This window comes from Mixophyes fleayi, chromosome 4 (genome assembly GCF_038048845.1).
Source record: "Mixophyes fleayi isolate aMixFle1 chromosome 4, aMixFle1.hap1, whole genome shotgun sequence".
Classification (NCBI taxonomy): domain Eukaryota; kingdom Metazoa; phylum Chordata; class Amphibia; order Anura; family Limnodynastidae; genus Mixophyes; species Mixophyes fleayi.
Window position 1 is genome coordinate 83,827,582 of NC_134405.1, and position 23,610 is coordinate 83,851,191.

The 23,610-nt window shown below is 40.6% G+C and overlaps 1 protein-coding gene across 2 annotated transcripts in view; it reads left to right on the forward strand.

The window, feature by feature from the left end:
- ADAMTS17 (ADAM metallopeptidase with thrombospondin type 1 motif 17) overlaps positions 1 to 23,610 on the forward strand; it is a 156,777-nt gene that overhangs the window by 109,459 nt on the left and 23,708 nt on the right. For both annotated transcript variants that reach the window (XM_075207698.1, XM_075207696.1), the window contains 4 exons: positions 1,453 to 1,533; positions 6,638 to 6,795; positions 15,345 to 15,504; positions 18,143 to 18,278. In XM_075207698.1, the coding sequence (XP_075063799.1) occupies positions 1,453 to 1,533; positions 6,638 to 6,795; positions 15,345 to 15,504; positions 18,143 to 18,278 (535 nt within the window). The remainder of the gene's footprint in view (positions 1 to 1,452; positions 1,534 to 6,637; positions 6,796 to 15,344; positions 15,505 to 18,142; positions 18,279 to 23,610) is intronic.

A 23,610-nucleotide genomic window follows, 5' to 3' on the forward strand; every position in this document is an offset into this window, starting at 1 on the left:
ACATTGTCACACATGTTACCAAAGTTGCCTGGAAGATGATCACTATATTCCTGAACAGGGCCCAGTGATGCCTGATGGACTGTGCGTGACTGGCATTACACTGTATATAACCTCCCCTGCACTGTCCTGTCCTCTTTACACATTTCATATCATCCCATGTACGTTGCCCTATCTTCCCTACATCTTTGATTTACGTCATACACTGTTCATCTCTTCCCATGTACACTCCTAATACATTGCATCATTTCTGATGTGCTACTCCTCCTTATACATTGCATCAGTGTGTGCTGTTCTGTTCTCCGTACACATGGCATCTCCTACAGTGTGCTGCCCTGTCCTCCTTACCACTGACATATCTACCTTGAATGCACAGTGTGCAGTGCACACAAGCTCACGAGTCATAGATTTGACTTGGGCAAAGAGTCCCACATGCACTGACCCAGATAGTAAGTGCTGTACTGTGCCCCTTGCTACGCCTCCCGCCACTTACTGAATAACAAATGAGATCATAACCCACCCACTTTCTTGGGGAGGGGGGGGACCCAAATATTATTCTTCCCACAACATTAATATGTCCCTGCTCCTTACACATTGTGGGCCTGATTCATCTTTGATCATAAGTCCATTTGCCTGCAATATCTCTGCATTTGAGCCAGAATGGGGCTTACGCCAATGATCGCGATTGAATGTAATCCATGTCTGCATTCAACTGACTTTTCCGTCTTCCTACAACTTGAAGGACGGAACGGGGGTGGGGAGGGGCGGACTAACGTAGGCATTGTACAATAAGGCATGCCCAGGTCACTGGCACCAGCTACTGGGCAGGTATAAGTTCTGACTGATAGTGATGACTACATGTATGCTTGCCATAACTTGTATAGAAACTATAAAAATGCATTTTATGTACAGTATGCATTAAGAACATCCTGATTTTTGGATTTCATGTAAAATGACAAATATAATTTTTAGTCATGATTATAGTATTAAAAATTGTAACTTCATTTTATAAAATATATATATATTATTTTTGCATCCTCTCTGATTGTATTTTATATTACACATATGCATGTGCCTATCCTGCATTGTGTTCTGTCTGTACACTTGTGGCAAGTAATATATAGCCAGCCTACATTTATACCCAGATTCAAATGGAAACGTTTTATTGACATCCACTTGTATTTGAATATGGGCGTACCTGCGTGCAGGCTACGTGCATTTTTGTAGATGCAGGTTAGGTTCACGATGTGTTTGAAGATGAATCAGGCCCTGTATCTCCTATAACGTCCTGTCATCAGTAGAAACCGTATATACACTTCCCAAATACACTGTCTTTGTGTCACTGTTAATCATTATATCTGTTCCCATACACGGTCCACATTACACATTACTTGTTAAACATTGCAACACTCCCTGACATATTGTTCTGTACTAACAGTACTCCTCTCTTTACAGGTTATATTGAAGCAGTGGTCATCCCCGCAGGAGCCAGGAGAATCCGTGTTGTGGAGGATAAACCAGCCCACAGCTTTTTGGGTAAAATATTGTAGATTTCCTGCCATAGTTGTCAGAATGTTTAATTTCTCACATTGACTTTCTTACCTGTAATGAACTAAGAATGTGAGATGAAAAAAGATGCTGGCCAGATCTTTCCTAAGAAGTGGTCATCATCATCATCATCATCATCATCATTTATTTATAGGTCCAGGATTAATCGGTGTGGTGCAAAAGGAAAGTAAATCTAAGAGACTGCATAATAATGTAACAGATACCTATGAATAATAGTAGCAAAAGGGACCTGGTCATTGCCAGTGACATAACAGTTTGGCAGTCAAAGGCGGTTGTAGATGTGTACACGAGTGTGGGAATGAGGCAGATTAAGAAGTACTGTCAATGTTACATGGCGTAGTGCAGCTGGTGAGAAAAGGGGCAGAGAGTATGGAAATGGTTTCACTTATTGCAGAAGGGGTACTATGTAGTGTTTGAGGGTGTGCAGAAATAACCTTAATTTAACTATAAAGGTTTGTGGATGAATAGCGCTGTGTCTCAGTCTGTAATATTAGTGCAGAGAGTGAGAGAGATTTGGATGATAATGTTGACAGCAGAAGGACATAGTGTTATGTGTGCGTTTCAGTGATGGTTTGTAAGGATAAGCCCCCTCTTCTCTTAAACTCATCACGAGGCACAAGAGAGGATGTGGGCTTGGCGCAGTGCAGCAGTGGGGCGAGGCACCTACAAAGGATATTGGTTTAAGACAGAGGGGTGGGGGGAAGAAGTACTGTACAGAAGAAGCAGGAGTGCATGGGAGGTAGGAGTAAGCTGGTGAGCACCTGGGTAACATTTTAAAGTAAACAAGAAGAGAGAAAAAATGTATTTAATTGGGGCACTCTGTGAGTAGATTAATAATAAAACCTCAACTTTTATTGGTATTCATTAAAAAGAGGAAGAAAGAACATCTTCTCATCAGCTCATTTAGAGTTGGTTGTAGTGACAGGATGGAGCTCCTATGCCACTCTGTCCGGGTTGCTGGGGACCGTCTGGGCTTGCTTTGCCACTGTCTCCTTTCTTTATCCCAATTGCGCCTCTCTAAATATAGTAGGAGGGTCTCTGCCCTTCACCGGCACCTAGAACTGCGTCCTTCTGGGTAACACTCGCTGATAGTGCTCCCCCTTGCTGGGCACCTGGACTGGTACATCTGATCTCTTCCTTTAGATCAGGGTTGCAGTGGATAGTTCCCACTGGCCTATCACACTGGCCAGAGCTGCGGGGTAGCGGACAGAGCGTTATTAGATGCTGATTCCCAACCTCAGAACAGCCGGATAACGGATTCCGGATAACGGATTACGTTGGACTAATCTGTAGGTCAAAGGTATTACAGCAGGTAAGTAGGTGTCAAAGAAGGATCTTGAAGTTGTGATGTTTTATTAAATCAAGCAGTTCTAATAAGGAGTTTTACACGCTAGTTTGAAGTACTATCGATCCTCCAGAAGATACAGATGGAATAATACTACTTTACATGGTCAAACAGACCTTAGTATTTACTGATTCTAACACACATGGTGGCAGGAGGTAACCCAGCCCCCTGATCCTAGCTAGCACCAGAAAGTCTGAGATATTGCATTCAATGTTTACCGTCAGGATGTAATATATTCTCTAATATTGGATTTAACGCAATTTACTTAAACAAAATTCACATCAATCTGTGATTTCATAAATTGTTTACTGGTTCCATTATTCATGTAGTTCGTCTATCTTTTAACAAGACAGGATAAACAAGGTAATGACCCCTTCCTGTGTATTCAAGCTAAAGAGGTCTTGGTCACTCACAAATGAAAGGCCTAATTAGCAGGAGATTAGTATGGGATTGCCTGCCTTCAGAAGTTACATAAATAAATTCCTCCTACATGGCAAACAGACTCAGAAATCAATACATTTCCAATACAAGAAATCAGTACGATTGCGATGTTCTACATTGGCGTCCTGTACTACTAATTAAAATAAATTTATACAATAAGTTATGCAAAGAAACCAGACTTTTATATGTGGCTGGATCACTTATTGATAAGTTATGCATTTTCATACTGCACCAAAATTGTGTATGCTGTAGCCGTATCTAGTTCTTTGCACATCCCTAATATGCATCTCCTTGCACCCGGAGAGATGGTAGGGTATGTTCACAAAATTGCGACACAGAAGTGAACCAAACACCAGCACTCATAGCCTGGTCTGGTTACTGCTAATGTTGGGGGGCATCTGGCAAGCAGAATATAATAGTTGATAACCTCAGTGGAAAATGGGTTCATCCAGGAGAGTGGACTGACCAGGACATGTTATAACTACTGATAGGAAAATTAAAGCTTCCTATTGTGGATTGTATGGCAACAAACAGAAATGTCAAGGTACCCAGATTCTTCTCTCAGCACAAAGCTCAAAAGGCAGATAGAATATGTGCTCTGACACTGACAGTTCCATGGATATTTTGCCTGGGTTATGTTTTCTCTCTGTTTCCACTCATCATTTATATTCTAAAAAGATCAAAAACGAGAAGGCAGAAGTAATAGTAATCCTTCCATTTTGGCCTCACCAGCTATAATTTATTGTAGCCTGGGAGATGTTAATGGTATAAACATGGCCTCTGCTTCCTAGACCAGATCTCCTATGTCAAAGCCCAATTCTTCATTCAAATCCAGAGTATCCAGCTTTCATTCCTTGAGCCTGTTATGTGTTTTCATAGAAAACTTGAGAAGTCACTCAAAGATGTAGGGGGATTTGAGGGGCTGTCTTATATACTGTCTGGGGACTTTTCTTAACCTAAACTGGATTCTACTCATTGTATTGGACTTAACAGTAAGCATAATTCACATTTTTTTTTACATTAAAACATGACTGGCAAATCTAGTATGAGGCCGCATCATTATACTCTAAGCAGATCTTCATACGCGGACACATTCTAACACACTATTGTGACTTGCATATTAGATACATGCCATGCAAAATAACAACTTTTACAGCCTGCACTTTACGTGTATGTTCGGGCTGCAAACGTGTCCAACTCTACATGAGTCTGTGTCCATTTGAAAGAAGGTTATTCATCCATCTTCCTTACTAACTCTGCATTTCATTGTCCACGTTTTTCACCATTTCAATTCTAATACCTTTGGTCCACTCGTCTTCACCTCTCAATATCTTTCTTTCCCATCATCATCATCATCATCATCATTTATATAGCGCCAACATATTCCGTATCCCATCTGTTCCCATCAGCATTTTCTCATCTCTCATTACCATGTATCTTACCTTGCTGCTTTATGTGATAGGCTATCATTTTACAGTGTTAAATAAATGCTCTGATATCGGTTTCCTGACATTTACAATAACTTGCATGGAAACAATTAGTGCAAATGTACAGACATCACACAATGTTTGCTATTAGCCAGACAGGTCCTATCTGAGCTTGCTGATTATTTTTGTCCCTACTCCTTGTGGGTTTATAATCTGGCAGAGGGACTGTGTGTGTACTCATCTATGTGGTCTACCCATACATTATTCACACGCACTTCACTGAAAAGTTTCCTAAAGCAATATCACATTTGATGATTAAAGTGCTGCAAGTATTGCTCGCTCCATGTCCATGAACTGCAAAGAGTACAAATCTAGTTACATGTATGTCCAATGCACAGAATCATCATGTGTTTATTTATGTTAGTAACAATTGTCCAGGACGTTCATCACTTGTGTGGTGGTGGCTGTACTCTGTACTCTGTGGCATGTGAATCAAACGGGAAATGAAAGAGAAAATGAAAGGGGGGAGATGTATGGAGCAGATAAAAGGGGTGAGGTGTTTGAGAGGGAAAGAGGAACGATTGAGGTATGGTTACAGGTGGAGAGGGAAAGCTGCTGTGTGTGTGTGTGTGTGTGTGTGTGTGAGCAGAAATGGCAGATGGTATAAATGCGAAAAGAGAATACAGTGGTGAGACACTGGTGGGTTATAATAAGAATGGTTTGGGTAGTAGCCAAGAACTGTAGGGGCCTCAGAGCTGTCCTATCCATCTCTGGTAGTAGTTACATACTTGCAGTAAATCTTTTATCGTACTAAAGCTGCTCACACACACTGTGGTATTGCAGCCAAAGTCGGACGACAATACCCTATAATGCAGCGTTTGCGATCCATAAATGGTTGCAGTGCCAGATAATGATCTTATACAAGTCAAATGGATCATTATAGTATAGGAGTGCCTGGAGCAGGAATTAGCATTAGTTAACTTTGGCTATTATTATTTAGCATATTGGGAATGATGTTCCATGTAATAAATTGATGATGATATCACTATGCACCTTTTTATATTTATATAATGTTTGGACACTTTTACATTATGTCAGACTAAGAAAATCCACAGTGGGTGGCCACTGCTGTCCTCTGTATAGGTCAGATTTTATGTAAAAGTCCACTTTACTTGCAATACATAGAAAGGTCATTCCTGTGAGCAGATCAACCAGATCTGTAGAAGGCAGGTTCATCTGGGGTAGCCAGTGTCATGTTATCATTTTGAGTCTGTACAGTGTAAGCAACAGGAAGGAGTGAGAGTAGGCTCCGATTCATACTGTAAAGGCTTTTTTAGATTTGTGATGGACAAGAAAAAACTCATTATAAAATCTCATCCCACAAAGAAATGTGTGCTGGCACCAGCAACAGTCCACACATAGACGGCTCTGTCTGCAAAAGCCAAAGAAAATAGAATGTTTGCTAGGGAATAAGTTAGGCATATAAGAAAGTAATTTGATGCTTGTAGCCATTGCAGCTCTTGGATACTGAACGGGAGCACATGGGCTATAGGTAGCAGGAAAAGAAGAGAACTTGGCAGAGAGTGTGATGGAAAAAGTGCACAATGAGGAAAGAGAATATGGGAACTTGAGAGCACGTACTGGGGACCACAGAGTAGGGAGAGGAGATTACAGAGGAATAGGAGCCTGCGCAGAGAATGCAATGTTATACAAGGAACGCATGGCTTTATTGTCACTTTACACCATGGAAAATATATTCTTTTAACCCTTAGATAAATGGGATCTGCCCTACATATGACAGGTAGCAGGGACAGATCCAGCAAGCAATTGATGTGCATCTTACGCTTAACTCTTTCAGCTCTGAAAGATTCCATTAAGAAATCCATTAACAGCGACTGGAAAATTGAGCTTCCTGGGGAGTTTCAAATCGCAGGGACCACCATCCGCTATGTACGCCGGGGATTGTGGGAGAAGATATCTGCCAAAGGACCCACAACAACGCCATTGCATCTGATGGTAATATATTGACATTCGCTCATGTTATATGAATGGGGCTGTAACAACACATGGAGGTGTTAATATTAGCATATGTAACTGGAGAGAATGCTCTGACATTCGTGTTACAGTCTAGAATGCTATTCTGTAGAGGACTGCAACATTAATACAGCTTACACACTTTGATAATGAAATATGTTTGTTGTTGTATAATACTCTGTAATGTTACAGTACTTTCCTGCGTTCCTAAATCTAGGTGATGACTGTCTAAGGTACAGCCAAGCAATCCCTTTCCTTACCTTATTTCACCTGAAAGCTTTATGTTTTTGTCAAGTTATAATTTTACTTTGGCCTTAAATTACCATTTTTGCTTAAAATATGGCCGACAGTAGTCTTGGTTTTCCTACGAAACAGGGAATCTTGTACTGCAGACATGTTTTTTTCTGTATTTGTAACACAAGTATTTACATCTTTTACCAAGTAGAAGCTGTAACAGACTAGTATTGTGGCCTCCCTGTGGCCCATGTTAAAGAGCAATTGACATAGACAAATGGGGTCATGGGTATTATTGGTAAAGAGGTGGCTATTGTAAAATATTTATTTCTCTGAATCATAAGTGTTGTGTGTAAAGGGTCCACTACTAACTGCTATCTATTTGGATACACAGCACATTTAGTTTTGCAAAAATGCACCTGTCCTGACCATAAAAAGGTGCACATTTACATCTCATCCAGCCTACTTCCACTCTATGACCTCTCACCTGATTAATTCATAGTTGTCTACTCCCTTGGTATAGCTGGGAGACTCCTGGACCCAGGACAACAAGCAATTATTTTGGGAAGGCACTTATAGGGCCAGCGCTACCACTAGGCAAACCTAGGTGGTTGCTTACGAGGCCAGGGTGTAGGGGGTGCCTAAAACATTAAATGAGTGACATAATGTGTCCCATTCAGTGAATAGTGCTGCAGTGGATATATATATATTACAGCGCCACCACAACGACTTACCTGTGACGCGGCCGACTGCTGCCCCTCCGTGTTTTATAGGGCTGGGGGTGTGGTGCTGTGATGTTATAGCCCAGCTCCACACTCCCAAGAAGATGCCGCCTCACCCCTGCTCCACACTAGGTAAGTGGGGCAGGGCAGAGCCAGTGGGGTGTCAGGGTGCCCATAATGAATGCCCTGTTCCTAGGTGTCTAACAGCTTGCAAAGTGGTAGGGGACTGCCATGATAACGCAAATCATGTGACCAAGCCGCAACTACCTTAGTGACCACAAGTGGGCATAGGCTGCAACTAGTGTTATCATAGGATTTGCTCTGCTTAGCAGAAAGCAGCAGATGCGCTGGAGCTGCACATGCAGAAATTACCCTTAAGATGTGAAATAAAACCATATGTCTTGGCCACATGAATATTATCTGAGTGGAAGAAAGCGACACGTGTATATAAATAACAGGGAAATTTACTTTATGTACACTAAGGGGCATATTCAATTGTTAGCGAGACGGGTGAAAATCCTGCGCTCGAAAAAAAACCCAAAAAACCCCCGCTCGTTTTTTCCTGTTTGAGCGTTCGTTTAAAAAAAACCCCGCTCAATTCAATTGTTATATTGCATCCACCCCCTCGCGCTCTATTATTGGTCCTAGCGGGTTTGAAATGAGGAGTGGTTAACGCAGTCATTTTAGTATAAAAAAATGAATGCAAATTAATTCAATCAAGAATGGCCCCAGCACTGCACAAGAGAATGGGCCCCCACACTGCAATCAAGAAGGACCCCACACTGCAATCAAAAAGGGCCCCAGCACTGCAAGCAACAATGCCCTCCCCCCCCCCTCCCCCTGGACAGCAGATTAAAAGATTTTACAAGGAGGTAAATTTTTTGCCATTTCCAAACATTTCTTGAACACTGGCCAAGCATGGACATTTGTAAGGTACAAATATTTGTGGCACAGTGGGCAAGCCGGACATTTCTTCGAAGGTACAAATAATTTTTGGGACTTTGCGTAAATGAGTGTGTGTAGGTAAAGCATCATAAAACTGAGGATTTCGTCAATGGTGAGTATTTTGTTTTGGGTTTTTTTCAATAAAAATCTATGGGTGTTGTATCTATGCTGTATTTCTTGGGGTTTTATTATTTTTAATAAAGATTTGTGGTTGGAATGAGGGTGTTGTGCTTTTATTTAACATTTTACTTTGTGGAACTACAGATTACAGCCAGCCATGGATGTAAGAGCATGTTGGCACTTGTGGTTCTACAAGTGCAAACATGCCCTGGATGCCATGGGTACGCTGGTGCTTGTAGTTAGACAAGTAGCAGCATGCCCACACTATTTAGGCCAACATGGCTGGCTGGGACATGTAGTTCCACAAATCAAAATTATTTTTTTGGTTTTTTTTTTCATACAAAATCCCCATTTATTACCCTACTTCTCACAGCCCAGGGGTAGTAGGAAGAGCCCTAGTGCTATCGGCACTGGGCTGGGTGTCCCTAGGAGGGTGGCCCGCTTACATTTTTCAGTGGACCACACTCCCTAGGGAATCCAGGCCAGCGCTGAACAGTCTGTGGGTGTTTAGTCATTATGGCCGTGGGACCCAAACTGCGTTCCCCCCCCCCCCCCTGCTATAGTGCCTATCACCCCGGCTGATTTGCCTAGTGCTGGTTCAATTAAAATAGGGGGAACCCTACGCCAAGATTTTAACTCACACATCAATAGCCTGCCAGCACTAGGGCTAAGACTAAATAGAGTGGGGAGCAAACAATTTTGGTTTTTAAAAAAAAAAAAAAACATGCTACTTTTCACCGAGAGCTGACTGAGGTCAGGCACAACCACCCCCCCTCTAAAAAAAATGATATAAAAACATTTAAATACATGCACCACTAATGTTTTTTTCTAAAGGGGGAACTTTCCAAAAATTATTAATTATTATTACACTTTTTTAAGTACTTCTCAGTTTTTCGGTTATTTTTATGAACTTTTACACCTATTTTTTCAGTTTAATGTATATTTTTCTTAACTTAATAAAAAAAAAATTCTTTGAGCAGACCAAGGAGGCGCGAGATGAAACAGCAAATTTGCCTGTTTCACACTCAGCGTTAAAAAACAATTGAATAGCTTTTTCCGCTGAGGGTTCGCATCCAGCCTATACTTTAACATTAACAAACGGTTGGAGCGCGATAACATCGTTTCGGTAAAAATAAAAAAAAGATTAGAATTGCGGGAGAAGTTTCCGCACTCGAAAATAAGGAAAAAAGGCCAAAAAATGACTTCACGCGCTCGAACTTCGAAACTCGCTAACAATTGAATATGCCCCTAAATCATTAAAAACCCAATATTTTAAATATTTTACTGGACTGAGTACAAAATTGTACTAGTGCAGTCAGATTTCAATATTGAACAAATACTTTAGAGGATTATTGCAGTAATATAGCAGTTCTGGAGTGTCCTATGATAGATATCAAAGGAACCCATTCCAGGCTGAACTATTCCGGTGCTGTGTTTTCCTGGGCACCCTTCCCAGTGTAGACAAAGCTTTCTGATTCTTTCAACTTGCATAGCGATTCAGAGAATTGTTTCCATGAACTGACAAACACTCAGGGAGGGAGTTGACACCCAGCAGCACCTCACATAGGAAATAAGCGTGCAGCAAAAACCTAATCAAAGAGAGGACTGAAAGGGGAGGCTGTGAATAGAGGTCTGTTGTTTAAACAATGTAGAGGAAGACACAGCACTTTGAAAGTGCCTGAAGCACAGCCATTGTTAGGAGCATCAGAAAACAATTATACAACCGCATCAGAACAAAGCATCATCCAAAACTGCCTGTTAAGGAGTTGCATTGACCATGAAAATCCAGTGCAGTAAATGGATTTCACAGCTGTGCTTTCCTGTAACAACATTAGCTAACTGATGTGGACACTTTTATGTTTCCATAATATGGCATTATCCAATATTCTCTTCTCCCTTTCTTAATTGAAATTGATAAGTTCTAATGGAACTTGAAAGCATTCATAAGCATCTATGTCGGCTTTAAATCTATCTACCTATAATATACCATTTGAGAGCAACTCAAATGTAACATAGACTCCAATGTACTTAGTCTCCTCTCTAATTTATAAGCTAAGATGAGCAGAGACCTCTTTCTTCGCGATTTGCTCCCATCACTGTCCATGTCTCCTCTGTTGGTGACCTTGTACACTCCTTTGACCTCCAGTATCACCTGTATACAGATGACAGTCAAATCTACCTGTGCGCGATATCTCAAGTTCAACTTATCTAAAACTGAGCTTATAATCTGTCTACCACCTAGTGTCACATACCCTCCTCTGATCTCCCTAAAAGTTGATGGTGTCGCCCTCTCCCCTGATCCCCACACATGCTGTCTGGGGGTCATCATTGATTCTGCCCTCAGTTTCACTCCCCACATCCAGTCCCTTGCCCATTCCTTATGCCTCCACCTTCTTAACATTGCCAAAATTTGCCTTTTCGCTCCCAAGTTGCCATCAAGACCATCATCCTCTTTAATGCCTCTCCCTTCTACATCTCCGACCTTGTTAAAAAGTACTCCCCTACTCGCCCATTACATTCTGTCAATGACCTCTGCCGCTCGTCATCACCTATCACCACCTCACACTCCAGCCTTCAAGACTTTGCCCACACTGCTCCCCACATCTGGAGCTCACTGCCATGTACAATCATACTCGCCCCCAACCTCAAATCTTTCAAAAGCTCCCTCAAAACTCACCTTTTTACCCTTTGCTTACAGGACCCCATCCTAAAACAATTTCCTCCTCACATTCCACCTGCCACTTTACCTCCACCTCTCATCTCCGTTTACTACCCTAATTCTATTAATGTTAATTCTTAGAAGCTTGTCCCTCTCTACCTCATATCTCCTCATCCTCTTTGTAATGTTTCCTTTGTTCTAGTTGTGTCTTCTCTATAGTCTCTTGTATTGATTTTTACTGATTCTGTTGTTTCTCTTGTCCATTATCTGTATTTTTTTTCTTGATTGTGCTACGCTGTGGATTCTGTGGTTTCATATAAATCACGTTATTTTGATTAAGATAAACACATTCGTCCATATATAGGCTTTTTCATACCACTGACTTGTATCCCCTTATGCCTGGAGAGGTGAAGCAATTAGACGTGGACGCATTCCCAGATACACCTTTTAGGAGGTGTATCCCTTGTTGGGTTCTGGAGCACTTTTATAATGATACGGAATGATGGTGATACTAGCAGCGCTATGTAGCAGCTTCTGATTGGCTGTTTGCATATTGACCCCCCTTGAGCTCTTAAATCATTCTGACTATAGTAACAAGTCACATTCGTCTATCTGCATTACTTGATTGACATTTCCTTTTCAACTACTGCAGGAAAGAAGTTTCCATTTCATTGTTAAAGTATAAAATAACAGATGTGGTGTTTGTATTTGGTTACATTTTATATTGCAAATGCAACTTTTGCATTTATTAATAACTGTCAAGAGTTTTCTCTCTTGTGTATATATACGCTTCATTACATTATTATGTTATGGACAAATAGGATAATGCAACATTAGCATTTACTACTAACACTGTCGAGTATGTACTATCGTGGGGCCTAAGTATATACAATTGTTACATCTGGCATAAAAGCTACTATTTGGGAGCTGGACATATCTTGAGATGTGTCCAGCGCAGCATACCTATAGAAGTAAAAAAAAAAAAAAATGTACTGGCCTGATTCATTAAGGAATGCAAAGTGAACACAATTTTTACATTTTCTTTTTTTTAACAGACGGAAATTGCATGCAAAGAGAAAAGGATCTCGCGAAACGTTTCTAGTTGAATACGGGTCTAAGTACACTCTACCTCTATGGCACTTGCCACATACATACAGACAGACACAACACAGTTCAGGATACGAACAGTGCAAATGTATAGAGAAAGTCCCATCAGAGAGCACAGAAAAAAAATGTAATTTATTAAATACATTAACAACTGTTAATAATCATTAATGAAAATATATACTGCAGCTGATATGTATTCTTACAGTTGGTCTTGATTGTCAACACATGTTCTAGCACACATCACTGTCAGTCGGCATTTACACCCGACCTGTACTTGTTGCAAGTGATGCAGCTGAAAACCACGTGCCCCAAGTTTGAATTCGGATATATGCGTGCTCAACCATGGCACATCCTTACTGTACATTAACACTTCGTGCATACACCCCTTCCCTCCCAATCCTCCCTTGAAATCGTAGGCGGTAGGAGGTGTCATTTGTTGTCGTCAGAGATTAATTGGATGGACTTTCGTTCACTGGTGTATAGTCGATTTCTGAGCAAGCACAAAGCAATTTTACATAAAATACGGCCTTTACATTCCTTTATGAATCGGGCCCAATATGTGTAAATGTATCCAAAAGTATGTGCAGTAAAACAAAGAGCATTTCTGTGTCCCTGAGTTGGACATTGTTCCAATTCTAAATAGGGCCCAATGTGTGCAAAACTTCTCTAAAAACACTGCACCATTGGGATCATACATGCACATCTCTGCTGTTCAGACAAGTGGGAGAAGACATTATTGGACACAGCAAAACGCCAGAAATTCATGTATGCTTAATTTTCTGGCATTTACAGATGCAGACGGACCTTTTAGAGAAGTTTGTTCTTGTCACATTCTGTTTAGAGCGTGGCATAAGGAGCCCCGTTTTATATTTCCAGATTTGCAGGTTGCAAAGCTTACATTTTCTGAAAAGAAATGGGTGGATCTGAGAGATACTAGCTAAGTATGGTCTAGTGGTCTAGGTGCACCGAATGTGTCTCGTATTGCTCCTGCATGCAAAAATAAAATTTAGTTTTTCAGGATGAGATACTCAAACAAGATTCAAGGGATATAGATGGTCTATATATCTATATCTATGTATATATCTAACTTATTCGCCATGAACAACTCCGGATTTTATACATTACACCCCTCCCACAACCCTAACTTGATGGACAGGTGACACTTCCACCTGGCCTATATAGAAGGGTCTCCTTAGGTGTTCTGCTTGATGAATCTCAGTGCAGATACACCCAGTCAGATACTTTGGAAAAGGATACTTCTAAACCACTTCAAAATATGTAAAGTTAAATCATACTCTTTACTATTATTTTGTTACACATATGTCCTCCACTTGTATATCTTTAACCTAAGTGCACTTCTGTCGAAATGTGTAACTCTTTATAGACTTGTCCTGCTGCAGACTGTCAGCTAAATACCAAACTCCTCTCTTAGAGGCCTGTTGCAAACCACTTCCTTTGTCACATTAATGGCATTAATGTAAACACAAAAACTGCGCGGCGGGAGCTTAATAGAATGGGTTTCTATGGATGAACAGCTGCATGCAAGCCTCACATAACCAAGACCAATGGCAAGCGTCGGATGGAGTGGTGTAAAGCACATCGGCACTGAACTGTGGAGCAGTGGAATCATGTTCTATGGTGTAACGAATCATGCTTCTCTGTTTGGCAGTCAGATGGGCGAGTCTGGGTTTGGCAGATGCTGGGAGAACATTACCTGCCTGACTGCATTATGCCAACTGTGAAGTTTGGTGGAGGAGGGATAAAAGTATATGGCTGTTTTTCAGGGTTTGGGCAAGGCCCCTTATCTCCAGTGAAGGAGCATACCAAGTCCTTTTGGACAATGCTATGCTTTCAACTTTGGGCAACAGTTTGGGGAAGGCCCTTTTCTATTCCAACATGACTGTGCCCCAGTGCACAAAGCAAGGACTACAAAGATATGGTTTGATGAGTTCGGTGTGGAAGAACTTGACTGGTCCGCTCAGAGCCCTGACCTCAACCCCATCGAACACCTTTGGGATGAACTGGAACAGAGATTGCGAGCCAGGACCTCTCGTCCAACATCAGGGCCTGACCTCATAAATGCTCTACAGAATAAATGGACACAAATTTCCAGAGAAACCCCAATATATTGTGGAAAGCCTTCTTAGAAGAGTGGATGTTGTTATTGCTGCAAAAGGGGGACCAACTCCATACTAAAAGTACATGTATTTGATTACAATGTCATTACAGTCCCTGTTGGTGTAATGGTCAAGCATCCGAATACTTTTGTCCATATAGTGTATATATGTTTAAGTCCTGTTAGGGTCAAATCTCCAGTGGGTGTGCTACACTTACTGTACGCTACTTATGCTGCACACTATACCTCTCCAGGTGTAAGTGGGTGTTCAATTTTTAATGTTTCAAGAGTACAGATGGGCACATTTACAATAAAAATGAAATGGGCTGCATGTTAGTAAATGAACGTTATTGACTACTTTTTGCAAGATCTGAGTTCAGAACACTTCTGCAAAGTAAAGTATCGGTGAGTCTGCACACAATCGTGGACATGGGTAATCGGAGTACATTACTTTCACATTCCATAATGTCTTCCCGTGTAGCTCATTGCTACCACAGATATAACTCTTTAAAGTTTTACTGAAACAATTCAGTTCTTATTATATACTGCCTGACAGGTGTTTATATGATTGGAAGAAGTAGAGTTTATGTAAGTCTGAACATTTCTATTTTTAAAATCTCTGATTTAGGTTTTGCTGTTCCATGATCAGAACTTTGGCATTCATTATGAATATACCATCCCGGTGAACCAGTCAGCAGAACAGAGGACTGAGCTGGAGAAGCAGACAGACCCACTATATATGTGGACCCACAGCAGCTGGGAGGGATGCAGCGTGCAGTGTGGGGGAGGTAAGGTTACACTACATCCATATCCTCTTATTATGCAGTATTACAGAGATATAGTGAGTCTTGCCTGTGACCCTGGTTGGTATCCCACTGTGTACTTGGAGCAAGCCTAAGGGACTCATGTTTTGTAAACTGGAACAGTCATGTGATATGAAGTTTGCTCAGACTATAAAACCACAAATGTTTCCTTTTTGGTTGCCAAATGCAGTAAAACAGCAATAGGATCCTATACTGTTTCTTATAATATTTATATATCCACGTCTGTACTTCAGGAAGGCTAGATTTCCAAATTACAGATGTTCAGTGCTGTCTCTTTATCTTCCAACATTAAGGGCTAGATTTACTAAGCTGCGGGTTTGAAAAAGTGGGGATGTTGCCTATAGCAACCAATCAGATTCTAGGTGTCATTTTGTAGAAGGTACTAAATAAATGAAAGCTAGAATCTGATTGGTTGCTATAGGCAACATCCCCACTTTTTCAAACCCGCACCTTAGTAAATCTAGCCCTAAGTGTTAGTCTTTACCTCATGTTATAAAAAGAGTCACACATTCCAGGTTTGTGTGTGTGTGTAATATATGTATGTTTGTGCACAATATCTTTTTGTTCTACTCCATTCACACCCGCCGGCCTATTTGGGTTGATGGTATAAAGCAAATGCTTATATGTAAGACAGTGATTATATTTGCAAAATAATCACTGCAAGAAAAGTGCACAAAGGTGATATTAGCATTTAATATTTCATTTTGTTCTGTTTCCAGTGATATAATGTTATAATAAGATATGTTTATCCTTCTGATCTTAAGTTGTTTATGAATAGTATACTAAAGTGTGCAGTTTAATGCTACCCACGGTCATACAGAATAAATCCAGTACGATGGTTATATGTCCGCTACATAATCACAGGGTGTTCAGGAAATGGCGGCCATGTGATGACTGATGTCCATTAGTAAAGGTGGTGAGTTAACCACCAAGCCGGGTTGACAGCAATCAATACATTTATGGACAGTCAGTAAGGAAAAACATAAAATTGACACCTGTCAGTAAGAAAAACAAATATGTAGCCCCTTATAAATAAATAATAGTAAGTAGCGATTACTAGTGATAACAGCTGTGTACGCAGCTACAACATGTGTTTCCAATCAGGAGCATCTGTAAAAATGCAGTAGACATTCATAACATACTAATAAATGTATTCTGTGGGAAAAAGGGGGGACAAAGGTTTTAATATTTTGTCATCAATGACTATATTATTAACAGGTGACATTGATTGAATATTTTTTTTTCTGTCTGTTCTATTGGGACTGGATGTCCTATATATGAATTGGTCATATCCTGCAGTGTATTGTCTGTCCGAGCAGAGCAGCCCTAGGCCCGTATTCAACAAGAGACGTTTCTTCAGATCCGCTCCTTGTTGAATACATGCGTATTGCGAGCCTTAATGAATCAGGTCCTCAGTGTATATTAACAGAATTAGTTGGGATATGATCCTATAATAGTTTTTCTGCCTCTGGTACCCAATGGTGGTTTTTATAGACAGAGCAAAGTTACAGTACATCATCATCATCATCACCATTTATTTATATAGCGCCACTAATTCCGCAGCGCTGTACAGAGAACTCACTCACATCAGTCCCTGCCCCATTGGAGCTTACAGTCTAAATTCCCTAACATACACACACAGACTAGCAAATTTTATTAGCAGCCAATTAACCTACCAGTATGTTTATTGGAGTGTGGGAGGAAACCGGATCACCCGGAGGAAACCCACGCAAACACGGGAAGAACATACAAACTCCACACAGATAAGACCATGGTCGGGAATTGAATTCATGACCCCAGTGCTCTGAGGCAGAAGTGCTAACCACTACGCCCCCGTGCAGGGGTGTTCCTGGATTTTCTGTCATACTATGAGCAAGCAACATTTGTTGTATCATGAAGTTCATCATCATTATTTATTTATACAGCACCAACACATTCCTTAGTGCTTTACTTGAAACAATTCCACTGTTACCTTCTGAACAGTTTCAACCAAGATATATTCTCTTACACCTCTGTCTGTATGTATTACCCAGTACTGTTTTATTAATGTTTGTTCCCAATTGTAAAGTGCTACGGAATTTGCTGGCGCTATATAAATAAATGATGATGATGATGATGATGATTGTGTGTGTGTGTGTGTGTGTATATATGTATATAATAAAAAATAATGAACTGTTACAACAGTTGTGATACTGTCATTAAACTTAGAGTACATGTCTGGGTAGCGAGAGCCTTGATGTGCTGTGTACCAGATGTTTGCTCCCCATGTTCCAGATATATTACATGCATTCAAATGATGCACAGTGCAATCAATACAAGAAAACACAGTCCGTTCACAAGAGTAGTACAATATGTTCATTACAACATTTCCTACAAAATCTTGGACAGCTTATCATGTACATGTTTTAAACAGACTTTGTGTAGCATTTTTAGGCTCTTATAAAGATCTCACTGGGGGACTTTATGACCTAAGATGGAAACAGCAAGTACCGGCCAATCCACTTAATTTTTGTGGAGCTTTTTCAATGCCTCTGAGTTAATTATCTGTAATGTCTTCTTTATGTATACATTCACTCATTGTTTAGTTATTTTTTTATTCCAGGTGAAAGGAAGACTCTTGTGTCCTGCACAAAAATAGTGAATAAAACCATGTTAATTGTGAATGAGAGCATGTGCCTTCATGTGCCACGTCCTGCTGCTCAGGTCCGGAAGTGCAACACACACCTATGTCAGTCCAGGTGGGTCCTCGCTCTCTCAGATAACTACGTCATGTCTAGCTTGCTTTTTTTTTTTTTTTTTTTTAACTGAAATAAAGTTTATTGAATTTTCTAAGATAATTGCAAAGGATACAAAAAAAAAAAGAAATAGGGAAAGGGTAGGACATAAAGGGGAAAGGGGTACATAGTGGGGACGAAACACAACAATATGTCATAAAACACCAGCAATCTAGACATGTATCACTTTGTAGTATTTAAATATAATTATAGTCAGTTGACAAGTAAAACTAAAGATTGGCACTCTAAACATAAGTCACTTTAACTTTACAATACGGAGACTAGTCCATTCCATCCTTGTACCTAGGCCCAAAAGCAAATATTTCTTAAATCAAGGCAGGAGACACTGAGTCGGAGATATCCAGCCTATGGGGGGACTGGGATGGGGCCCCACCTCCGTCTGTGACGTAATTATGCCAGCTACGCCATTTCACTAATGGGGAAGTAGCTGCCGTAGAATACGGAACTCCTAGGGTCTCCATCTCAAAGCTGAAGTTCACTTTAGATATCACCTTAGCCAAAGACGGGGGAGACAGTTGTTTCCAGGCCTGAGCTATAGCAGCTCTGGTTGCAATGAGCACTTGGCCCATCACGTACCTGTCCCAGGAGGGAACGGAGGGGGGATAATGATGTAACAAAGCAGTCTAGCTTGCTTTTTGATCTTGCAAAATGTTACATTATTTTGATCAACAGAAGACAAATCATAAATCACTTATCATGTCTGCTACCACAGGTGGATTAAATTCACAAACTGAGAACAGCACAGCAATTTGAGATAATAATAATAAAATCATATTTTGATTATTATTATTTCCACTGAAAGCATTGTAACCATAACATTTAGAGCAAGGATATTGAGGGGGTTCACGGTTTAAAATGCACTAATCGCCCGCACACAGGGAAAGAAGCTATTTTGACAATGAAGTAGTGGCATCACTGAGATGCCGTCACTTCCTGCTTCCTGTGAGGTGATCGGCTACATTCCCAGGAATGTTTTTCCAACCAACAAAATGGAAGCCTCCAGTGATGTCACTGATTAATGTTCATGAAAATGGTTAATGATGCAGTATGTGCACCATACATTAGGCCTAACCTATGGTAATAACTCCCATCACACCACAGATAACCTGCAGACAGACAAGATACATAAGTGATTTACCTCTGCCCCTCCCCCATACAGCAACCCTCTCCTCCTGATGCCATGCCTGATTGTAACGCATTGCTGTAAGTAAAAGATGCTCTCACATTAACCAGGGCAAGAGTACAAGCTTCTCTGCCCCTTTAAGACAGCGGAGGCGTGACAACTGCATTTGAAGTCAGTATAACAAAGCCCCAGTTGATAACCATCTTTGGGAAGCTGCCATGTTTCCTGCTAATTGTCTTTCAGGCAAGCGGTGGCTTAGAGGTTTCCTGAGATTACTTTCCTGTTTTAGGAATAGTCATGTCTGCATGGCAGGTAGGGCCTCTTTGCTGGAAGCTACAGGTCTCATTAATGAAATCTTTTGTGCAATATCAGAATGGAATTAAGCACTACATTCAACGCAACCTCTTCTCTGGATACCAGGGATAAAGACATTATAGACATCCTGCCCTCTATTTTCTGCTACTCTATAAATATATGGTGTCAGGTGTGCCGGCCTTATTGCATTTTTTTCAGGCACAGTTAAAAATCTCACATGTGACAGTGAGAGACATTTACACTATGTACTGTGCTCGGCCCACCTAACTTGTAAGCCTTTTTACTGGCCCGGCTGAGACTTTGATGTGCTTTTTCTTTAGCAGGTGTTAACGTCTGCCGAGCAAGCACTGTTATAAAGATCCTTTCTCTTTCCCAGGCCCTGCTCACCTTATACTCTCTATTCCTGCCTCTTTAACTCGGCGTACAGAGATGTGTGAAAGTGCTGAAATTCTTGGAGACTTGGCAGCTCTATATCGACTTGACATTCCGCATTCCCACGCTCACTGACCACATTCACACTTCAAGTGCCGTTCTTGGGATCGCTGTCAGCAGCGTGGTTTCTTTTTTAAACCTCTTGATAACGTCTGTTTCCAGCAGCGTTTCCATCCCCAGGTACTAGATGTGCTGACTGGGCAGGTGCAGCTTCCAGAAGTTACCCATAATCCCTCGTTCTGGATCCGAATTTACAAATCTCACTATTCCACCCACACTCGGACTGTTCTGCTTAGTTCTGACTTCGACATCAGCATAATAACTAGTGCTGTACATTGATCATGGAACAAGGACAGATAGATTTTCTGTCTACTCTGCATAACTGGCTCTAAGAGAAGTCACTTTTAGTTTTTTTTTAGTTTTTTCTATAGTTTTCTAGAGAGATGTCTCCGAGTACCATTGAAATAAGTTATAAATTGTTCACTGTCATATTACATGAAGACACATTGAGCGCAGAAGATGTTCTTTACCTTTTATAAAAGATTGTATGATGGAAAAAGTGGACATTTTTTATTTTTCAAATGTAACATCTGCAATCCCTGGTATTAAGGGCTGGTTAGAGAATAAGCAAATAACCCAGTTTTCAATCTTTTTTGGTAATTTGTTACACTTATGTGTTTTTTATATATGTCTCCATTGTGATACTTTTTACTACCAGGAAACTTTCACTACAATGTCTCTATTCATTTTGGGACACTGGTTAAAATAAAACAATTTCCTCATGTGTCAACCTGATGCTGAACACATCTTGCTTAAATCAGAATTTATTTTCAGAAACCTTTTTTAAATAAAATATATATTTTTGCCATTCTTATATGTTGCCCACAGTCATGTGACTGGTCCCAGCCCAATGTCATTGTGAGCAGTTGCCGAGAGTGGCTCGTATGTTACTTATGTAGACTGTTACCTACATTGCTTGATTTAGAGGAGCCCGGCTGTTAGGCGGAGGGTACGTGAAGCTCAGTCTTGTATCGTTCTCTCTTTAGAAGGATCTTTTCTGTTTCTTGGTGCAGTGGAAATAAAAATTGAAACCCAATATGCCAGATCCCTCACAGGACCGTGTGTGTGAATGCCGGGCTTTGTGTGCAAGCCTTAAACACACGTCCGGGGGATGTTAAACAACCTTAAATCCCCGAGAGTGTGCTTCCAGGCCCCCTGAAGATACTGAAAGAAGCCGCTCACACATGCCCCGACAGAAAGATTTATCTGTCCGCTTAGTGGAGATGATTACATTATGTTGGCTTTGATTCTAGAAGCTGATCTATTCTCCAACTGGGACATATGGTTACTGTGCACATGTAGCAACAGATCTAGTCTATTATTATTATTATTATTATTATTATTGTTTTTTGCCCACTTTTACCGTTTGGCTACGCTAACCTGTTCTTGCACAGTTACACCCCCCCCCTCCCAAATTCTACTTCTACAGTTAATCAGTGCTTTATACCAGTCATTATAATGATCATGGATAGTTTTATGATGAAGCTTTAGGTATCCTAGATCCAGGGCCTATGTGGCCTTTCCACAAATCCAAGCCTGTTTAGCAAGTGGCCTGATTGTTCAGTCACTTTAGAGCTAAAATCAAAACCAAAAGATAACCCTTTAAGGATTGTGGTTATTAAATAGATAGCAAAAAACAAACAAACAAATGTGTGGTTTGTAATGTGTTGTGTAACATTTCCCGCTGCTAAGTATTTACTGTTTTGTTATGTTGCTCCCCTCCCCTTCAATAATTTGCGTGGTCTGATCTGCAAAGCTCCGTTAGATGGGCCTTTACCTCCAATGAGTCTCATTACTCCAAATGACTAGAACTCACATTTCCCAGTCTTCTAAGAACACAGTAGTCAGTTCAGTGCTGGTCATTTTTAAGTAAACACTTCCGTTTAGACACCAGACACATCTGGCTTTCTTCTTCTTCACACATTGTGCAGCCACTGCCAAGCTCTGGTGACCACATGGTAAATTTGAATATACATTGAACAACGTTATGTAGAGGACAAGTGATGTTTTTAACACTACAGCACTTGTAATATCACGCCACTCTTTCGCCATATTAACATACATATCACACAACCCTGGACCAACATAGTATACAGCCTCTTTCCACCAGTATACCATGCAGCGCCCATGTGAGCATCCTATCTAACTCCCTCATGTAGCATCAGGTACATTGTAGACGCAAACAGCGCTATCATTAATTGTACAGATTACTTTTATTCCAGTGAGCTGTTATGGTAAATATCTGACATTGAGCCAACTGTAGATGGATGTTGAAGCTCATTAGAGGAGAAGCAATTTGTGTATTGGCTTTACAATTCAGAAACAGGTGGTACCTAACAGTGACCAACCTGTCAGCATCTGCGTTACCCTGGCCAGCTGGTCCTGATGTGGACCAGGTAATGGAGGTGGATGGGTACAAGCACCCACAGATTCCCATCTGGGTCCCGGATTCTGATATGTTGGCAGGAAGCCAATAATTGCTGCTCCCTTAATGGATTAGTAATGAGTGACCAGATCTCCGTTATGGATTACATTTCTGGATCACACAAGGGGTTACAGCTGCAATAGAATTATAACTTCATCTAGATAACTAGTCCTAAGAAGAGGTCTGCTAACATGGGTCATGAATACATGTCCTGTCCTTACAATATGAAAAACTGCCACATCTGTTTTCATGCCCCTTACACCCATATATAATCTATCGTCCATAGATAAACCTGAATTAGACCTTGATGATTGTACACCTATTTGTTCTCATTATACTCTGGAGAAGTGGTTTATTAAATTGTTATGAATATCTGACTTTTTATCAATTACCTGTCGGTGACTATGGGAATAATCAGTTTACTTTGTTTTTCTTTTTTCTCTGTAAGGCCCATAAAATGAAAATAAATTCATTCTAGCATGCTACTTAGAAGAAAGGCTTATCTGTCCTGAAACAACAATGCTTGGATAATAATAATAATAATACATAAATAATAATAGTCCAGACAGACTTTCCCTTTATTCTATCCCATCACTAACCAACTTTTGCAATGTGACCATTAAACTAACATTGTGTGACATATGTCAGAGATCTCACATACTAGCGCTGCACAACTTCATGCTTACACAGCGGGTAATAAGCCAGATTTCATGGATACCCCTGATTAACCCTCAGTGATGAATTATTCTATGTTTGGATTTTCCATGTAATTACCTCTTGACCTCTCCTACTCATCCAGATACGTGTCCTATGGGACCACTTGTATAATCTGTATTATCGTGGTTAATTTGTATGGCGCCACAGATTCCGTAGCACCTGACATAGTAGAACAAATGTGACATACATGAAAACCGTAAACA